The sequence below is a fragment of the Sceloporus undulatus genome, chromosome 2 (assembly GCF_019175285.1).
Source record: "Sceloporus undulatus isolate JIND9_A2432 ecotype Alabama chromosome 2, SceUnd_v1.1, whole genome shotgun sequence".
Classification (NCBI taxonomy): Eukaryota; Metazoa; Chordata; class Lepidosauria; order Squamata; family Phrynosomatidae; genus Sceloporus; species Sceloporus undulatus.
Window position 1 is genome coordinate 147,523,430 of NC_056523.1, and position 22,201 is coordinate 147,545,630.

General features: G+C 41.6%; 1 protein-coding gene across 4 annotated transcripts in view; it reads left to right on the top strand.

Moving 5' to 3' along the window:
* The window catches only part of RPTOR (regulatory associated protein of MTOR complex 1), a 562,842-nt gene that overhangs the window by 485,155 nt on the left and 55,486 nt on the right, over window positions 1–22,201 (top strand). For all 4 annotated transcript variants that reach the window (XM_042455637.1, XM_042455638.1, XM_042455639.1 and 1 more), the window contains 4 exons: window positions 7,994–8,099; window positions 12,832–12,946; window positions 13,302–13,426; window positions 16,411–16,515. In XM_042455637.1, coding sequence (XP_042311571.1) covers window positions 7,994–8,099; window positions 12,832–12,946; window positions 13,302–13,426; window positions 16,411–16,515 — 451 coding nt within the window. The remainder of the gene's footprint in view (window positions 1–7,993; window positions 8,100–12,831; window positions 12,947–13,301; window positions 13,427–16,410; window positions 16,516–22,201) is intronic.

The following is a 22,201-nucleotide window of genomic DNA, read 5'->3' on the forward strand; positions in this document are numbered from 1 at the left end:
TCTTCCAGATGGCCATCCAGCCTCCGAGAAAGGAAAATACTGAAGCTTGTGGCAGTGTTTTCTATTGTCAAATCACCTTATATTTAGGAAGCTTCTCTTAATGCTTATTGGAAATCTTTTCCCCTGCAATTTCCAAGTATTGATTCTAGTCTTACATTATGAAGCTAGAGGAAACACTTCACCTGTCTTCTGCATAACAGGTTTTCATGTTTGAAAACAACTTTCATCTCTCACCCTACTCTTCCTACTAGTGTTCATAATGATGCACTTTTTTATCTGTATTGAATAGGTCAGATCCTGCTAACAAATTGGAAATATTTTTATTCTCAGTCTCCTGCATTTCTAATACATATTTTAGACACCCCTTTTTTTCTTAGTAGCAGTATTCAAGGCAGGAGGCTGCCATTAGAACAGAATACAGAGAAACAGAATGGTTCCCAGTCAGAAAGAAGGTCACACAAAGTTATATGCTATCACCCTATCTTTTTAACTTGTATGCAGAAAATCTTATGCAGAGCAGGTTCAGACATGGGGAAGGAGTGACGATCAGATGAAGGAATATTTAAGATATGCAGATAACACCATAATTATTGCAGAAAATATCAAAGACTTGAAGCAATTACTCAAAGTCAGACAGGAAAGTGCCAAGGCAAGCTTTACTGCTGAACATTAAGACAACAACAATAATGGCCACAGAGGAGTTATAGAAATTTAGTCAACATCTGTGGTCCCCAAACTTTTTGGGGCCACCGCCCCCTTTCCTTTTGAATGTCAACCCTAGCACACCTCTCCACCCCACCCCCCACCACGGCACATATTTTTGATATTAGTTCTACTGTTCTCCATGTAGTCATGCTGGCTACATGACCATGGAATCCTCTGACAGTACTTGCTCCCTTGACTTAGTAGCAGAGATGAGTACCACCCCTAGTATACGACTAGACAATCTTATCAAGGGAAAACCTTTACCTTTTCTGCTGCAAGTTCAAAATAATCCATCTTTTGTTGCCTGTTTTATCGTACCATTTCCTGTATTCTTATGTATTTTATATGTATTATCCTATTATTTCTTAGATTGTACACCATAGGCAGATTTACTCTTATATATTTATTGTTTTATGTACAGCGCTGTGCAAATCTACAGCGCTATATAAATAAAGAATAATAATAATAATAATTGGTTGCTTCCCCCCTTTGCACCCTCACCTTGGGAACAGCAACCAAGCAGCTGGCTGAGAAGCAACCAAGAAGCTTCTTGCTTGTACCAGCCTTGCAGCTAAGGATGGCGCAAGCAAGAGGCTTCTTAGTTGCTGTTTGAGTGGCTGCTCAGTCACTGCTCCCTTTGCATACTGTCATCCTGGGAGCAGCAACTGAGAAGATGGCTGAGCAGTGACCGAGAAGCCTCTCACCCATGCCAGCCTTACAGCAGAAGCCAGTGTGGATAAGAGGCCTCTTGGTTGCTGCTCAGACAGCTGCTCAGTTGCTGCTCTCAGGGTGACCAGGTGCAAGGGAGAAGCTTCTGCCTAGAGAGGAGAGATTTCATCGAGGCACAGAAAGGCGCAACGTGTGTGTGTGTAGCAGTTTATAGAGGCCAAACACTCTGGACTGGATACTGGTGCGGGCCAGAAAGAGAGAAGTTTTAATTACAGAAGCCACTCCAAGACAAAAGACTCTTTCCAAAAATCGAGCACAGATGCTCCTTCCCCAGAGACATGTCTTCCCCACACAGCTTCAAGTGTCTACTCTTCCACAAAAAAATGGTTTCTTCTACTACCTCTTATCTCAGTCCATCTGATGAAAGAAAGCAGGAGCAGCAATGCAACTCCAACCTACTAGCCAAGTCCCATCAAAGCTCACAAGGCTTAAGCAGGGTCCCAGATTTGAAAGCTTCTTTTTGCCACCTCTTCTCCCCTGCCACTATGTGCTCTAACTCTTTGCTCCAGTCTGTCCCAAAATGGTGCTGCTCTGAGCCACAGAAGTGATGCCCTGTGCCTAAGCCTCACACAAGTTTTCCAATTGCAGCTGCTAGCAAAAGACGTCGGTAAGGGAGTGAATTCACTTGGGCAGGCAAAGAGTGGGAGACATCACCACACAAAATGATCAGTGAGACTTTGTGGTGATTTTCTGGGGAAAAGAAGTTTCATGTAATCCTCATTCCCATCATGGTATTAAAAACTGCTATTTCCCCTTGTCTTTCTTGCACACCAGTACTTTGACTGAAAGTTCCCCTGCTGCTCCCTTTCCCCTTCACCACCCCTTGGATCATTCCATTGCCCCTGGGCGGGGCATACAGCCCACTTTGGGAATCACTGAGAGATGATGATGAAATTGAAATAGTTAAGAATTTCCTGTAGCTTGGCTCAGTCATTCATCACAATGGGGGTTGCAGTCAAGAAGTCAGAAGAAAAGTAGGATCAGGAAGGGCAGCTATGAAAGAAAGCATAATAATAATAATAATACGTAACAACAACAACAACAACAACTAGACAAGATCGTGAAGTCCAAAGATAAAAACTGAACACCAAAGTAAGTCTTGTGCAAGCCATCATATTTCTCATGTATGGATGTAAAAGCTGGACAATGAAGAAAGAAGATAAATTCATTTGAGATGTGGTGCTGGAGAAGAATGCCAGGGGTACTGTGGACAGCCAAAAAACCAAACCTGAACTCTCCCTGGAAGCTAAGGTGACTCAATTGACGCTGTCATACTTTAGCTACATCATGAGAAGGCATGATTCACAAGAAGAGACAATAATGCTAGAAAAGGTGGGGACAGTAGAAAGAGAGGAAGAGTGCATTCTAAATTGATAGACTCTGTCAAGGAGATCATGGCTCTGAGTATGCAGAACCTGAGCAGAGAAGTTGTAAACAGGGGGTCTTGGAAGTGTTTCATTCATGGATCACCATTAGTCAAAGATAACTTGAATGCAGCTAACAACAATAGCAGCAAGCCAAGGCCAGTTCTTGCAAGACACAGTAGTAATAGTTAAACTTTATTTCTTATGTTCAGTATAATCTCCATCATGGCAATTATAGGCGGGATACAGACCACCAGAAAGAGGCGCCAGGGAGGCACCTCTCTTTGCTGCGCAGGAGCGCCGCAGCATACAAATTGCATGGTGCTGCTAGGCAGGAGAAAAGGAGCTCCAAAAAGCAGCTCCTTTTTGTGGCGCCGCAAAGCGCCAGAGACGGCGCGGTTACATTGCAGCTGCGCAACGCCGTTTGGAGGCAGCGCAGCTGCAATGTCATCATTACACGCTCTGTCTGTAAGGTGCTGCGTAACGGCGGAGCATGCACTACGTGCTAGGGTTGTGGGGCATGTGCACGCACCGCCCCGAGGCAACCCAAGCACGTCATGGACACGTCGCAAAGGGCCCATCTGTACAGGGCCATAGATAATTATTTTAAGGGAAATAGTCATGAAAGGAAAACACTATAACAGGGTGAATGCTTTTGTTGAGAGCTAGCATGGTGTAATGGTTTGAATGTTGGACTACAACACTGGAGACCAGGGTTCAATTCCCAGCTTGTCCATGAAAACCACTGGGTGATGTTGGCAAGTGACATGCTCTCAGCCTCGGGGGAAGGCAATGGCAAACCTCCTCTGAACACATCTTGCCAAGAAAACCCCATGATAGGTTTGCCTTAGGATTGCCATAGGTTGGAAACAAGTTGAAGGTACACAATAACAACAAATACTTTTGTTTGAAAATGCAAATATAATTAGGAAGATCAAATGTACCTCTTTGTGTGATTTTCTGTAAAAGAAAGCAATTTATGTTTTACATATAAAATATTTATCATGGAGACATAAATGCCTAGCAGCAGCAGGTCCAAAATACTACATGAGTACTGATTTGTAATACAATGAGCCCACACCATACACGGGCTCATTATAAGCAGCTTTCAGCTTACGCTGAAGCCTCCTGGCAATAAAAATAATGGTGCACGTGCCCACGGTGCACATACACTGCCACGCGGTGAGCCCAAGCCCCATTCTATCCAATGGAGCTTGAGCATACACGCTTTTTGCTTTATGCGGGGGGGGGGGGCGGAACGTATCCTCCGTGTAAAGTGAGAGCAGACTATAATAGCTCTGGTCAAGGACTTTTTTTATGATTTAGATGAATAAGGATAGCAAATAGTTACCACTTCTTTGATATACAGTCATCCCTTGCTATCTGCAGAGGATCTATTCTGGACCCCTTCTGCCTCACGGATAGCAAAAAGCACAGGACCTTAAGTCCTGTTCTTCTCTGTGGTCATGCATGCACAGCCACTCACATGGCCATTTGCATGCATGGCCATTTAAAATGAGCTTCCCATCTGCTGAAACTCAAGTCTGCGGATGGCAAGCCTGTGGATAAGACTGACTTAAAAAAAAAACTGTTGTACCCTGGCCTCATGTCTTCAGATGCAGATCTTAGGATTCCCATACTGGCATGTTTCAGTTTTGTTTGCTTTTTAAAGTAATAGAGTGAAATGTTCTTCATCAGAAAGTTAGAATGAAAATAGGTAGCAACTAGAAAACCAGTACAGTTTCCTGCACATAGTGGCACCAACATTTTTGGAAATTGGATTTAATAAATGAATTAACACAGCAAATTAATGTGGCTAGGGGTCTCAAGTTATCATATTTCTTTATGGAAAAATGATACCCATTCATTCCATATATTAACAATGACATTTCTATTAGACTTTTTGATAAAAGTATAAAGTCAGCTATAAATTGTTTATATAGGCCCGTTACAAACGGGCAGGAAAGTACACACGGAGCACGTACTAAGGCTAGAAAGGGGTGGTGCTTCCGCACCCCCCTAACCTTTGCGCGCACAAAATGGCAGCCACCGCCATGAGGACATCATGACCGTGCCGCCTCTATATGGGGCGGCGCGGACGTGATGTTCTCGCTCCACGCCAGGGCGCTTAGTGCGCCCTTAGCGCAGAGCAGGAAGGAGCTCCATTTCGGAGCTCCTTCCTGGTTTGGTCCACTGGGTGCAGCCTTCACACAGCTGCGCCCAGCGGACCAAAGGAGAAGGGGCCAAGGGGCCTCTTTCTCCTCCTCCCCGCCGCTGCGGGGTGTCCTTGGGGCTTGAAGCCCCAAGGACACCCCTTTCCTGGGTGGCGGGGAGGGGGCTTTTTGCCGCTTCCCCACAGCCTGGAAAGCAGCGGATCGGGGCCTCAGCGACTGCCGGTCTAGCCACTGAGGCCCCGATCACCCGGGGAAAGGGGCGGGTGCAGGCCGCCCCAAACAGGCGGTCTGTAACCCGCCTTTGTAAATTTTGGACTAACCCTAGAAATGTTAAATCTTGCCATGAACCTGTAATGGGATATAAATAGTTTTTGCATCTTTAAATGCACAAATATGCTGTGGTGCTCCATTCTTACATAATAAGATGCTCTGGTACACTGGTCTTGGTTTTGTATTTGCAAATATTAAAAAAGTTTCAATAAAAGATGGTTTGTTTTTGTTTTTAACAGGGTTGTGGCACCCACATGGAGACTGTTTTGTCAGTCATGCTTGCTATGGTAATGATAGCAATGATCTGACTATGACAGTTCTCTCTCCCAAAAGACTGGCACCTATAATACATTACATTACATTATGCTCTTTACATCGAGGTTATAAATCTTCACTAATTTCATTCTCATAGGGAAGAATGAATAATTCAATCAATTCTCTTCTCACTGTGAGAAAGTCCTTGAAAACTTTGCAGTTTTCAAGCACTATTCACAGTTTGCGATTTATTCTGTACTAACACAAAAAACACCCACATGTGCCTATTTGTGTGTGCGTGCGTGTGTGTGTGTGTGTATAGAAAACAACGTTCCTTCATAGAAAATGCTGGGGGCGGGATTCCAGCATCAAATTACGTCAGCAAAAATTCTCAGGATATCGCAGCACTGGTCAGAGTGTCCTTTTCACCTGCTGTTTGAATATTAGCAATTCTTTCCATTCTTTCTTAGACTCTTGTCCTTGAACATGATGTGAGACTGTGCAGTGGGGATGTACAAATCTAAATTCCTTCCTACCCTTCTTCCCCTGGTTTCAGAAAATACATAAATAGAAGTAAATATGTACCAACAATAGATTCATACTCCTGGTCACTTCTTGCTTGTGGTATAGTAGAGCAAGCTTTATTTCTTTTGGTATGCCTTCCAAAATTTCAAGTGATCAGATATTCCAGGAACTTACCTTATCCAGACTCACAGTGTTGGTTCACCTTGCTCAGCTCTGTCCACTCTGTCTGGAACAACATGCTAAGTTTCAGGCGGAGGCCTTTTCCATCCTTGCTATCCGAAATTCTTTAAGTGTAGATACTAAAAGTAGAACCTGGGACCTTAATCATGCAAAGTGTGGATACTACCAGTGAATTATGGCCCCTCTCTGAATGTTACAATAGATACAAGTGTCATACCCAAAAAAAAAAAAAAAGGCTTTGTGAAATTTGTGGTATAGGTGGAGTATCCCTTATCTGAAATGTTTGGGACTAGAACTTTCTATATTTTGTATTTTTTATTTTGAAATACCTGGATTTGCATATTTGCAGTACATAACACAACTGAGTACCCAGATTGTTGGGGGCAGTTAACTTACAGTTGTAAATTGCTTAGACACTGTTAGTTCAGTATGGAGCAGAATATAAATGAAGCTGTTTATTTTGTTTGTATAATATGTATTGTATTTGCAAGGCTCAAGAGAGATGTGACTGGAAGGAGACCTGGGATCTGTAAAATTGTGGGAATCCAAGTATAGTGCTTGGTGCAAATCCATGCCTCCCGCCATTTCACAGAACCTTGTGTCTCTCTCCAGGCTTGCATCTTGTTTGTTCACTACTTATATTGTGTATGAGAAGCAAGACTGGAGGGAGACTGAGGATCTGAGAGACAAATGATCAGGAGCACCGTAGCCACCGCCTCAAAAGTGGCTGGCAGCAAAAAGTTTCAGGTTTTGGAGGTTTTCAGATTTCTACATTAGGCATGCTCAACTTGTATTGAATTTGTGTCAGGAGAACCTCACAATGGCCTTTTCATCTGTTTGGCTATGCCAGTAATGCTGACTTTAATTTTAACCGAAGCAATGATGCACTGCTTTCCATACCCTAGACAACTGTACTGAAACAGAAGATTTCCACATGTTTATCTCCAAATATGAATTATACCTTCTGTATTTACATTCCCTGACACATGCTTTATGATGCCATTTATTAGGAAGAAATTATGCAAAAGTCCCAATCCTTACATTTAAAGAAAGCTTAGGAGATGGGTGTTAAAACAGTTCAGTATATGACATGCTTGTGGGACTGTAACAGCAGCCACTAGATTCATATATATCTGCTATGACAAACCATTTATATAAACTTCATAAATTTATGTTGCTCTTTAAGATGACAGGATGTTCATTCTCCTCCCATAAGGGCTTGCGACCTGCCTGACACAAGATAAAAGGCATGGACTTTGTGTGAAGGAGTAGGTTTTAAAATATTTGTTGATTAATAGCTATAATTTATCCATCGTAAGCTTAAAATGTGCGTTTTAAAAGAGCTATCCCCAGTGAGAAGATTTCATTGCTGATGTCATTTTTAAAGCAATATGTGTATACATCTTCACTCAAATAATGTATTCCAGATTACTTTCCTAACCATCAATCACTCTCATGGGCTGTTTGTCAAAGAAAAATGTAATCTTCATTAGATTTCATTAAAATACCACCTGAAAATGTCTAATATTTATTTTCAATGGCTAAAGGAAATAATAAGGTTTTGATTGGTTGACATCCCACAGACCAAAACCACCTGATAATGTTGAGCTCAAAAGGTACTGAAGTGTATCAGGGAATAAAAAACCTTCATCAGCCTCTTGCTGCTTTTGGTCAGGTTGCATCAACTGAAGAATCTCCTATACTGGTTGAAATAAACAGAGAGCTGATGTTGCAAAATTCCATTCTTTTCCACTGTCTTATGGTCTTCATCTATTTCTAATTTACCGGTAGATTCCAGAAGAACATGATTTGGAGAGCCAGGTCCGTAAAGAGAGGGAATGGCGGTTCTTACGCAATGCCCGAGTCAGAAAGCAAGCACAGAAAATCATCCAAAAAGGTAATCCCCTCTGCAATCCCCCTATCCCACCCTTGATACATCTCCTAGCACAAAGGAGAATAGATATTCTTTCTTCTTCATGGCACTGTAATCAGAGGTTCTGTCCACCAGCTGCTATCATGTCATGGCTGACCTCTTTAAAGGCTTTTGCTTGTAACATAAACTTGTCCTGTTATGATAGGCGATTTGTTTTGGGATTTAGCTGATCTTTTTCTTCCTTGGTAAAATTCACAGCAGTAAGGTTATGAGTCTTCTAGAGATGAAATAGAAAAACAAACTTTCATTTCTCAGCCTGCCATGCAAACCAAGATTTGCCATTTCATTTGAACACATTGGAATTTGAGCCACCATTCAATGAATCCAGCCCATTTAATAGTTTTATCAATAGTTTTTTGGAGTGAAGTGCCTACAAATTAGCAGTAATATACATGCTCACAGTCATATGTGATCTGGAACACAGAGGTGGAGGTCACATCACTGTGAACTTTCTAGGCTTTAGCTGCAGTTTGAAGCTAAGGTTACCCCTCTCTGTGTATCTATACATTAGTTGAAGAATAACTTTAGAGTAAGGGGTGGAACAGACAGGCATGAAGGGGCGGCTTGAAGCTGCCTCTCCCAAGACACCTTGGGGCCATGGCAAGCACACACCACATAAAAAAACCTCAAACTAACCAATTCACATTTTCATTTGATTAGTATGATTTTTTTTATGTCTTTCCATACCCTATCTTTTCCCCAAGTTCTTCTGTTTTTGAGTTTAAGCACACACCACAGCCACAATGTGTCAGGAATCTGGCCCAAATAGGATCTGAAAAGATCTGCTCCTATTTGGGCCAGGTTTAAGGCACCCTGCTGCAGCTCCAGGGTAGCTTTCAGGTGTGTGGCATCTAAATGCCACACCCCCAAGACATCTTGAAGACGTCGCCGTCTGATTGGGCGGCTTCAAGACTTCTTGGGGTGTGTAGCGTCTAGACATCATGTCCCCAAAGCCGCCAGGAAGCCGGCTTTTAGAGCCAGTCTGTGCCAAGCCTAGTTTTCCTCTTGATAGTTTTTCAGATGGTGAAGACTTTCCATATAAAAACCCTTCCTCCTACTAAAATTGCTCTACCACATAAGGATAAATATGGGAAAGATGGTGAAATCCTTGGTAGCATGATACAACTAGCTGATCCTTCTGGACAGAGTATGGATACTTGTCTCACAGCAACGAAAAACCAAACATAGTGATATCACATGATCTAAGAGTGTCTAAACTAAGTCCCTCATCAGAAGTTCAAACCCATTCTGTGAACCTCTGTTCTTCCTTTCCTTATGACAGAGATGTCCACCTGGGAGAACACAAGGATCTTTTCATAAGTCTGTTAATTTTGAAAATATTTATCTTAAAGGTCAGCAAAGATGGCCACAATTCCAGTGTGCTTATAATATGGGCCATTCATGTATTTTTCATCTGGCTTGTGGACCCTAAGAGCTGCAGGCTGAGTATTTGAGCACCCAGACTTTCTTCTTTCCATGGAAGTGGAGAGCTGGCTGATTGATACAGTGCACCCTTAGTTGATCCAAGCAAAAGGGCCTTGTTTTATAGAATCATCAAGTTGGAAGAGACCACATGGGCCACCCAGTCCAACCTTTACTTTTTTGCTTTTTTAGTCTTAATTGCTTTAGTCTTTCAAGAAGTGAAAAAGAACAAAAGGACTGAAAAATGTGCTTGGTGACAGGTACAAGCATTCAAAAACCACTAAAGTGAGTGTTTCATTTCAGCACCTGGCCATGATAATCTTTAAAGTGCAGGCATCTGACTGACAGTTTTGAACCTGAACACTGGTAGCTGAGCTTTTGGGCAGCCATGCCAATCAGAGATGATGTGTTGGCCAAGAAGCAAAACTTCCACCACAAAATGAATCACATCAAGGCATTCTTGCCTTTCTCTTCAGTTCTGTGAAGCTCAGGTGGATGTTGCAACTTAGGAACAATAGCAAAACCGGGGTTACAGGGAAGGATGCCAGTATTTCCACCCTGTCCACATGGCAGAGTCAACAGCTGATGTGTTTAAAGCTTTTGCATAATAGCTTGTCTTCTGCTATTTCCCCAAATCACCTAAAGGATTTCAATATCCTTTGGCTTTATTAATTCCCTGAATGACTTTTCCCTTCAGCATAGTTCTCCTGTACTTCTTGTGTGTGGTTTCTTTTACCCTTATAGTATCCAACCCCACCCCTTTAATATGTATTGGGTTCACAATTCATCAACCTGTATATTCCATCTCATCTTAATTATTTATAATGCTTTATGCATTTACAAGGCAGCAGTCAGGCTGTGGGCTTTATTGTTTAATGGCAGCAGTTTAATTTGAATTCTCTGTATCTTCCTGAAGTGGCCCCTTAATTTTACATAGCTGTGTTTAGAATTGACGTTATACTACTTCTGCAGCTTGCTTAGCCAGTGAATAAGAAGGAGTACATTTTCGTCACTCACCTCTACTGTCACATTCAGCATGACTCAAGATTGCTCCCACTAGAGTTGAGAAAATCTGGGTGCTTTCCCATCTTGAGATGTCAGCTAGGGAAAGATTAGTGTGAAATATTAATCTGCTGAGAGAGATGGTCTGTCTCTCACATACAGCTCAGTCCTTTGCAACCTGGTAAGCTTGAGTCAGCAGAGAAGTGAGCCTTGAGGATTTTTAAAAGAAATAGAATGGTGCCTAGAACTGTGCAAACAATTGAGGAGAGTCAGAACAGTATGGGAGGATTTTCTCTTTGTCATGAGAAGGACATTTTTATTTTATGCTCCAGCAAGTTTTCTATATGTCTAAGATTCCTCATGACTACCACTGTCCTGAAGCTTTGAGCATTTTCATAGCCAATAAAGTCAACAGCTCTTAGCATATAGCAATAAAATGTGTGGCATTTTTAAAGCGTTTTATTTCACACATACTTAGCTTAGTGCAAATATGAATGAAACTGGGTAAGTCACACTTCCTCAGCCTCACATGGCAAACCTTCTTTGAATAAATCTTACCAAGAAAGCCCATGATAGATTCACCTTAGGGTAGCCAAGTAGCAGAGAAATTATTTGAACACAAAAGCAAATTGGAAATCTTGGATGCCATCCATTTTGGAAATTCCCTCCATTTAAACCTAGAATCATAGAATAATAGAATCGGAAGAGACCACAAGGGCCATCCAGTCCAACCCCCTGCCATGCAGGAATTCTCAATCAAAGCATCCCCGACAGATGGCCATCCAGCCTCTGCTTAAAGACCTCCAAAGAAGGAGACTCCACCACACTCCAAGGGAGTTTGTTCCACTGTCAAACACCCCTTACTGTCAGTAAGTTCCTCCTAATGTTGAGGTAGAATCTCTTTTCCTGTAGCTTGCATCCATTGTTCCGGGTCCTGTTCTCTGGAGCAGCAGAAAACAAGGTTGTTCCCTCCTCAATATGACATCCCTTCAAATATTTAAACAGGGCTATCATATCACCTTTTAACCTTCTCTTCTCCAGGCTAAACATCCCCAGCTCCCTAAGGTGTTCCTCATAGGGCATGGTTTCCAGACCCTTCACCATTTTAGTCGCCCTCCTTTGGACACGCTCCAGTTTTTCAATGCCCTTTTTGAATTGTGGTGCCCAGAACTGGACACAGTATTCCAGGTGGGGCCTGACCAAAGCAGAATATAGTGGCACTATTAGTTCTCTTGATCTAGACACTATATTTTTATTGATGCAGCCTAAAATTGCATTGGCCTTTTTAGCTGCTGCGTCACATTGTTGACTCATGTTCAGTTTGTGGTCTACTTGGACTCCCAGATCCCTTTCACACATAGTCTTGTTCAGCCAGGTGTTCCCCATCCTATATCTGTGCATTTCATTTTTCCACCCTAAGTGCAGTATGTTACATTTCTCCATGTGGAATTTCATTTTGTTAGCTTTGGCCCAGCTTTCTAGTCTATTCAGGTCGTTTTGAATTTTGATTCTGTCCCCTCAGGTATTAGCTATTCCTCCTAATTTGGTGTCATCTGCAAATTTGATGAGTATGCCCCCAATTCTGTCATCTAAAAAGAATAAAAAGTTTTGTAATGATAATTATCATATATATTCTATGCTAAATCTTAGTAATGTGATGATTTTCTGTGAGCCTGCCTTTAATACAGTGGACTTTTCGGTCATTTTTCAAATATGAAATCTTGGCTCTTATTGCAATTAATTATTATAGTGAAGTGAAATGGAGTTGTGCCTTCTATGTGACATCTGCTCTTGTTGCCTGCCTTTTTAGTTTCCCCTCTAATAATAGGTGGTTAACCTTTCACAGCATTTTGCCTGCTCACTGATCTGCTCTCCTCTTAGCTAGGCAGTGTTCTGCTGTCAAATTCTGAAAACCTTTGTGAGTTCTCAAGTTTGTTAAGGTCGGAAGAGGAGAATCAAACTATGGAGATAAGTTGGCAGCTCTTCCCTCTGGTCTTAACAGAGGAAATAGATACATCACACTGAAGGAAATCAACCACATCAATTGGTCTCTTGCTGGGTGATTACCTCATTTTCTGTGTGGACAGAAGACAAAATTAAAATAGTCTGGAAATAAACCAGTTTTTCCCTGCCCCTTTTAATTTGAAGAAATCAACTATAATGTGTTTAGGGAGCCTCCTTTGTAGATCAATAATCCATGGTCATTCAGTGCATTTTGCGTATCAGATGTTGATAGCAATATTCTCTCTGCTCTTCCTCTCTCACTTTCTAGGCATTTCACGACTAGATGATCAAATATTTCTGAACAGAAATCCTGGCATGCCCTCCGTAGTCAAATTTCACCCATTTACCCCATGTATAGCAGTGGCTGATAAAGACAGCATCTGGTAAGATAACCATTTTAAATGAGCATAGTTGAGCTGCTTTTCTGTTTGTTCTGCTAAGGAAAAGTCTTATAAGTACAGTTGTCTTGTTACACCAGAATTCATTACAAACCTTTATAATAGACTTTCTGTTTACTCCCTCTGCAGCAGCTGGAGGTGTAATGAAGAGACATTAATCAAGCAATGTTAAATAATCTGCAGCAGGGAAGAGGGCTGCCATTGATTTTGAGCCAGTCTGAAAAGTTTAGCTAGTTGTGCACTTAAATCCAGTCTTAATATATGACTTCAGCTGTTGTCTAACCTTTGTGTTATTTTATTTTATTTTTCCTTCTGGGTTTTTCCCCCTTCCCTTTCCCAGCTTCTGGGATTGGGAAAAAGGGGAGAAGATGGATTATTTTCACAATGGAAATCCACGCTACACAAGAATCACAGCCATGGAATATTTGAATGGACAAGACTACTCCCTGCTCTTGACAGCTACAGGTGGGAATGGTTTAAATGAAAGAAGTAGACTTGAGGGTTAAGAAGTGTCTGACATGTGCTCTGTCTCACCAGACTGTTAATGGGCCTGGCCCCATGATTCATTCACACATAAATATATGTTCACATCCCTGCTTTCAACCACCACCACCATCATACACATGCACCAGAGAAATCTTGTATATATTTCTTTTCTGAACCAGAAGTGAAAATGTCCTTATTGCACACTATCTTCAGCACACACTGCCAACAGACTTTGAGTCATCCATAAGACTCTGCAGCCTCACAAAACAGTGAGCATTATCCTGTGAGTGTTTCATTATCCTCCCCTGCCATTCTCAATTCATCCCAAGTGTGAAAAATATTTTATGAATCAGGAGATCTAACCACTGACCTGTCAGCCGTAAAATTATTTTGAACCCAACTGCAGGAATTCACCATGTCGATCCCCTCTCACAACTCCAGAACAATCCTTCTTTCACATTAGGAAGCCTGGTTAATCCAAAAAGTGAATTTCCCCACGAGCCATCATAGAACACATCTTCATGGTCCACTCCATCCAAATACCCTTCATTCTTCCAGCAAGCTTCCAGATTGGGGTTTTAAGTTATGCCAGCCTGGAGCTTTCACTGATCATGGCTTCCCTATACTCCTCTGTTATTGAGGGGAGACCGGGGGGGGGGGGGTGGTGGTAGTAGTTAAGTGAAGATCTACCATTCTGAAGTATGTTAAAGCTGTCCTTCCACCCTGAGTGGTGTAAGCTGGCCAGTGTTTGGAGGCAGAAGACAATCTACCACTTTTCTCTATCCCACCCCATTTGGGATTCTCTGCCCAAATCTGTAGCTAAATCATAAAGACTTCCTATAGTCAATAATCCACATATATCATTCCTATCTGATCCTATGCTGTCTTTTCCACAGCAAAGAGGAAACATGAGGAAATTACTTTTCTCACTGACTGTTTTTGAACCTTGATGTTATTACCATCTAAGCTTTATATGTAATAGAGGGAGAGAGTATGTGTCTTCTCTGTCTTCTGTTTTTGGATTAGAATCTCATGAATGTTCCTGTCTGGTCCCAAAGAAATAAACTGAGAAAAAGAAAACAGATACTGTAGTGATGACATAAAGTACTGTTTTCCTCTTTCCTCAAAACAGCTGGATTTTCTTGTGTCCTAGATCCATTTTAAATTTGCCAGACTAAGTGTTTTATATTTCTGGAATATTGGGCTTAATAAGGAGAATGAGGCAAGGGGACTGTGATATCTCTATAAACTTGTTTCTCCATTACTCGTTTCTATATGCCTTCAAGTCATATATGACTTATGGTGACCCTAAGTGACTCTATTATGGTTTTTTTTTTTTTTACAAGATTTGCTCAGAAGAATTTTGCCATGGTTTTCATCTGAGGCCGAGAGTGTAACCTGTCCAAGTTCACCCAGTGGGTTTCCAGGGACGAGCAGGAATTTGAACTCTGATCTCCAGAGTTGTAGTCCAATGTACAACTGACTACACTATTTTGGTTCTACCCTTAACTTGTTGTTGATGTGGTGTGCCTTCGGGTCATTTCTGACTTATGGCGACTCTAAGGTGACCCTATCATAGGGTTTTATTGACAAGTATCTTCAGAGGGGATTTGCTATTTGCCATCCTCTGAGGCTGAGAGAGGGTGACTTCCCAAAGTCACACAGTGGGTTTCCATGTCTCAGACAGAATTTAAACCCTGGTCTCCCAATGTCCTGGTCCAACTTTCAAACCATTATAACACACTACCCCAGCACCCTTAACTTAGGCCAAAAACAGACGGGGCAGCTTCCAGCCACTCCAGGGGCATGGTGTTTCCATGACACCCACCCCCAGAGCACCTGGAAGCCTCACCAAAGCCGCTTAAGGCAGCCCAAAACCGCTCCCAAAAGGAGTGGCGTTTTTCCTCTCCTTGCCGTGGTCCCTTTGGGACCATGGTAGGAGGTACCCTCGGGGCCGCAGCATGTGTTCACTGTGGCCCCAGGGTGATCAGGCTGGGAGTGATTTCTGGCTGCTCCTGGATGCCCTTCTGTTTCACCCCATAGTGATTCTTAAATGCTAAAGGGGGAAAATGTTTGGTGTATGACAGAATATAGCAGTATGTAAGGTGAATGGTTCCTGAAATGAAATGGTGCAAATAGGCTGGGCTTAGAGTTTGTCACACCACACAGGTTCAGAACACTGAAAAATAAAGGAGCTAGTCTGAGGGAAGGAACACACTGTAGCTGTGAGAAGAAAAACTGTGGTCCAGTCATATGTTTATGCTATGTTTTCTCAGATTCTTGTGTAATGTGGGGGGTCTTAATTTAACGTTTAAAAAGCCTCCTGTTTGTTGATTTAAAAAATTCATAAGAAGAAAAAGCAGTTTTCTTTAGGAAAATGATACATGGAGCAGAGTCTAGCCTTCATCTTACAGTGCCATTATCCCACTTGGACGTGCTCCCCAAAGCTGGGGTTTTTTGTTTGTTTGTTTGTTTGTTTTGCCATTAAACCAAGTTGATGCTCTGATCCAAAATAAGGATAGTGCAGAGAAAAGCACTCTGAAAAGCAAAGGCCATCTAAAATGTTTGCCTTATCACTCAATGCTATCACACACCAAGCATTAAAGAAGAAATATATGGGCTATACAAAAAACAAGATGCTGCTTATAACTCAGAATGGAGGGTTAGCATTATTCTACCCTAATGAAGAGATAAACCTTCCACAAAGTAAACAGAAATTGTTGAAATTGGGAAGAGTTCAGGCCTTCACTGGCAACTTCTGACTACTCTTCTGGACATGTCTTCTAGCTATTCTGAAAACCATGTTTTAGTAAAATCTGAATAAACTGTACATAAGAATTAAATCTGTAATGGCTATGATTTAATGACAGTGAATGATGTGATGGTCACCAAACACCATCTTCTCTTCTCAGACTACTGTTACATATCTTGCCTTATCTTTTCCCTTCTGTCTTTCCTTCAAGATGATGGTGCTATAAGGGTGTGGAAAAACTTCGCTGACCTGGAGAAGAATCCAGAGATGGTGACCGCTTGGCAGGGCTTATCAGACATGCTGCCAACAACACGTGGTAGGTACAACCTTACACCCTGCCCAGCTTTGAAGAGGCAACCACAACTTGCAATAGCTGTAAAACTAGATAACCTGCAGCTGTTTTCTCTGCTTTTGCCTTCAACAATATCATGTTTAAAAACATGGCTTTTCTGAAATGTGACCTGGTGAAAGATTGTTTCCCTACCATATTATCAGCTAAATTATAAGCCCACCCTATACAGAAGCAGCAGGTTGGGGATATGTGTACAGAGGAGATGTTTTTCACAGTACTAAATAGAGCATTGTTCAGCTACATTCTCTTTGGACTGCACTGCAGTTGCATCACTGGAGGTCAGATCTACCTTCTTTGCTTCTAGTTAGAGAATTGCTGTGTGAAGCTGTATTGAGTGCTGCCTTTCCTTAAACTCCTTATAGCAGCTAGTTACCTCCTTTCACTTTGGGGTTCACCCAAAGTCATTTCATAACACTCTCCATTTAGTTTGCTTGTTCACTCTTGCTTCAGCTTTGCATGCTTACCATGTTGCGTTGCTCAGTTTGCTTCATCACAAACAGCTCTGCTTGTGGTACTTCATGTCATTTATGGCAGGGGTGAAGATAAGGGTCAAGGGGAGAATGGGAAATGTCAGGCTCAGGGCAGTGCTACAAGTATATGTAAATGGCCAAGCATTAGACAGATTCAGGCAGAACTAGATGTCAGCAAGAGAGTCAGAGCCTGAATGAGGCAGGGTTAGGTGGCTAAAAAACCCTCTGTCAGATTCTGTAATAGAAGGGTATGTGTTCCACTTCCAGGACAAGAGGAGTCATTAATGCTCTGACAGCTCTCATTTCTGAGCCTGTGTATCCCACCACTAGAGCTTGACAGCTGCTGATTTGAAAACTTCCTGTTGCTAAACTAGTACTTTGCTATCCCTTTAAAACATTTGTGCAAGCACAGCCAGGAAGTAGTAGTGGTTTGACATGTCAAAATAAAAATCTCTGCCCTTTGAACATAAAGGATTTTACATTTCAGTAGCAGTGCCTACATCAATTTCTTTAATGTCATCTTCTTCCCTCATGTTGCTCTGCTTTTCCAGTATAATGTGCCTTCTAGCTATTCATTGGAATTCAAACATAATACCTCACTCAGATCTAAACTCTTTGACAGCTCTTCTTCCTCTGGTTCTTGCCATGAAAATTATCTCTGCCTTTTTGGGTGGGCAGCTGGAAAGCTGAGGTCAATTTGTCACAAGCTAAACCTTCTGCAGCACAACATCCCATGTGCATAGAATCAATCAAGGGTTGTTATTTATTTTTATCCCTGTAAGATAGGCATGTGCTGTAAATGGGATGTGGCTGAAAGTCTGACATTTATTAGAATGCCATCAGTAAGCTCCAGGAGAAGCTAGTGGGGAAATGCTTAGCTTGTGATTAATTCCTATACTGCTTTGGAAAGGGAGGAGAGTACCAAGCTCAGACCTTGATGATCTCTCCCATTCTTGTTTTCACTGGCCCTTCCCATGGCTTAATATTTACTTAAAGCTCATTTAACACATCTTGCCTAGGGCATCTGCAAAGTACCCACCTGAGAATCAGCCTAGTCATTCATAGTTAGTGTAGAGTTTAGTTCATTTTCTTTACCAAAAACTGTCAGGTTTTGCTAATACAAATACATGACATTATCTCAGTGCAGTTATAAAAAATTTAAAAGACATTCAAAAAGTAAAACTAGCAACCAAATAGTTAGAGTCCCTATTTGAAATATAGTATAGCTTGGTGTGCATTTTCTGTTTCACTTGTCATAAGAGATCATTGTTTTAGTCATCTTTCGCGACTTATCACTAGGCTTAAATGTACAGTAGTTTAATGCACTTACATGTAGATGGTACAACATCTGATACATGATAATACATGAGAACAAAACTTAGATTGTAGTAGGGAGAACAGCTTTTAGTGGGATAAATTGTGTAATACATTAGTCACACAAAAATAGGCATGAGATGTCCACCACTTAAGTTTGCAAATACCCATCTGAAATAATGAAATGATCTGAACTCTTATTAAAGAAAAAATTTCTTTCAAAGACTACTCATGCAGGTATTTTTCTGACCTTTTTGATTTATATTGAAAGTTTAAGATAAGAAGAGAATTTGCTGTTTTATGGATAGCTAGTGTGTTATAAATTCTGATTCAGAGTGACATTTGTAGAAATTGACTGAAATTGGTTGCAGTGCCTTAAGAATTCCTTATTATTATCTTTACTGCCCTAAAAAATAGTCCAAGGGTGAAAGGAGAAGATACCTTCTCTGGTATCTTCAAATAACCTTTAAAAAGGCTTTAACCCTTGGACTCCAGCATAGAATCTGGTGCAAAACAGCCAAACCCCTGTCGTATCCTTCATTTTTCTTCTGATGTGTCTGTTCTTGCTGTTGTCTGCATCTGCAGTTCAAAGATCAGAGCCTTGAAAACCTTGTCTGTGTGATAAACCCATTACAGCATACCATAACATGTCCAGGCAATATAAAAATGACATCTTACATAAGATATGAGAGGTTAAATGCAGTGCAACAAAGCAGACCAACATACCTAGTGCTTTGCAGATATATTTAAGATTGAGAAATGTATCATTCATTGTCTCTTAGGAGCCAAGATCTTGTTATCAAAAAAGGCTGATGCAAGGCCAGCCAAAGACATTTTGCTGCTTGAGGTGAAAGACAAGATGATGCTTTCCCACCCCATAATAGAAGAAGACTGAACTCTCAGTCCATGGGATGGCATCCTCCATCATACCTGAAGTAATGATTAAAGAATTCATGTAGCAGACGCAACGCTTACCTCCAACAAATGGGAACAGCTGGGGTGAGGGAGCCTGTCCCTTTAGCTCCTGCCTGAAGCAGTTGCCTCATTCTGCTTAATATTTGAACCTTTCCTGGACTGATGCCATGAAAATCTGCTACCAAGCAAGAGTGGTCTTGCTGTTCCTTATCTTCCTCCTTTCATTCCTTTTGGTTGCATTAGCAAAGAGAGGACACACAGAAACAAAATTATTATTTCTCAGTGGATGACTGTTAGCAATTATTTTTTGTCACTTTCTGATTTCTTCTCCTTGTCTTACGGCTTTAAAAATTTACCTGGCAACTGTTTTACTTTGGGAATAAAATGAATTTTAAGGGTTTTCTTCCTTGAGAGAGACGTTAAAATTCTGTTTCGGTTGCTCATAGTATTGTATACTGCTGTGGGAATGATAGGGTTATTTTAACCCAGAGAGAAATCCACTCAGTGCAACAAGATAGGCGGAATTAACCAAGTGCTCTGCAGAAAGGAGACTCTCCACAGAAGTGCTAGCCTTTGCTGTTCAGACTGCAGGGAACAGCTCAGGGCAGGGCTGCAATATGTCTCCTGTCTCTCTCAGCTCATTTTACTCATGTCCTGAATTTTCTGGGTTATGTTTCCCTCTTTACATGGCTAGTGGAACTACATTTGCAATTTAGCAGCCTCTGCTGTTGATTGTTTTCCCTCCATCTTTCTTCTCCACTTCCTAATCCTCAGGCTGTGATGTAATCATCTTCATGAAAAATGGGTCACTGACCTCACAAGGGGATTGAATGAACAGCAGGAGCAGATCACACTCTTAAAGGAGTAGCCATGACCTTTTTGTGTTGCTTCCTCATTTGTGAAGAAAAAACTAGAGTAGATTAAGCTGCTGGAAGGAAAGAAATCTTAGTGTGTAATTCTTTTGCTGTAGCAAAATATTCGCTGGTACAGTGCTCCCTCGGGTTACAAAATTAATTCGTTCCGCGGCCGCTTTCGTAACCCGAAAAGCCTTCGCAAGCCGAAAACCCATAGGCGCTAATGGGGAAAAGCCGCGTTTCGTGCGAAAAAGCGCCGAAATTTTTCGTAACCCGAAAAAACATTCGTAACCCGGAACAGTTATTTCCTATGGGATTTTTTCGTATCCCAGAAATTTCGTAACCTGGGTATTTCGTATCCCGGGGTACCACTGTACTCATGTAAAAGGAACTCACAGGTTTCAGCTGTGTACTGACCATCTATTACAATTACATACAGACACCTCAGCCCCCATTTAACTTTGATTTTGCCTTTGTCCAGCTTTTGCCTACAAATAATTGTTCAGATGAAATGTGAGGTCTAAGGGTGACAGGATAAAAATGTAAACTTATTCATAGTCTGACATTTTGGACTGTGTATTAGAATGCCTGTGTGACATGGGAAAACAAGCAGTAAAAAATGGTGGGGCCAATGTACAATATGAGTTGACCATAGATCTGTGCTGAGTCAATTTTGATTTATCAACCACCTACTTCTGTTGTATATTATTAAAGAATTCAGGAAATCAGTGTAGGTGCTACCAGGCCTTGGGTATGCACACTTCATATTATGCTACTCTGAAAGGGGGTATTCTCTGAGATTATCAACAATCAGTCATCAGAATTAATTGGGTACTCGGACATTATGGCTGAAGTATGTTGGCTAAGCTGCTCTGTCCTTTCCCCTGCCACTTTTTGTTCAGTTCTTCTTCCAAACACCAAGAATATCCTTGATTTTTGTGGAGTAGTAAGTACTCTTTGAGACTGCTCTGTACCACTGTTCATTTCTCTTCAAGTTCTTGTGTAGTTTAGCAATGAGAGTGGTGATATGAAAAATATCAAAACATTCATTTATACTGGTGGTGGACACATACATAATCCATCAATATTTAATTTACTTTTGTTTCTATTCTTTTTTCATTCCAATCTTCCTCTAAGGACCTTTGGAAAGTATATATGCCCCCCTCCTTGTTGTTATTTCCGACTTATGGTAGCCCTATCACAGGTGTTTCTTGGAGTGAGTGCATGACTCAGCCAAAGTCACCCAGTGGGTTTCCATGGCAGAGTAGGAAATTAAACCTTTATCTCCAGAGTCGTAGTTCTGCACTCATACCACTGTGTCATGCTGGCTTTTCCATATACACACACACACACACACACACACACACACACACTTCTACCCCCCCCCCCCCCCATCCCTGGGAGTATATGTGGCTAACAGATGATACTGGGAACTTTATAACTTAATAGAGGCTTGGTACACACAGTTCCAAAAGTGCAGGCTGGGGCCACCATTCGTTGCTGCGCAGCAAAAAAAGGAGCGCTAAAAAGCGGCTCCTTTTTGTGCCGCCACAAGCAGCCTGCGGCAGCGCGAACATATCACTGCTGCACTACTCCATTTGGATGCAGTGCAGCAGCGGCGTCATCGCTGCGCATGCTGTCTATATGGCGCTCCTCAGCAATGACGCTCTAGTCACGTGCTAAGGTTGCGGGGTGTGTGGGCACTCTGCCCCGAGGCAACTCTAGCACGTGAAGAGGGCGTCATTCAGGGCCTGTCTGTACCGGGCCACAGATTTGAGCACAAGAATCCCTGGTCCTTGACTTTAGCCACTAAGCAGTACTATCTTCTGACAAGCCTAGAGGGAACATTTGATGTGTCACCATTGCTGTGGGGACACAGGATTGTTCGTAACTGGGTAGCTGCTCTTAACTTTAATAATAATAATAAGTTTTATTTATAAACCGCTATTCCGTGTTGATCATAGCGGTGTACAGGTAAAAATTTCAATATCAAATACAAAATACAAGATAAAAATTGCAATACATAAATAAAACTTCAATAAAAACATTTCAAAATACAGATTAAAACCATACATCAAATCCAGGCCAGATACGTCT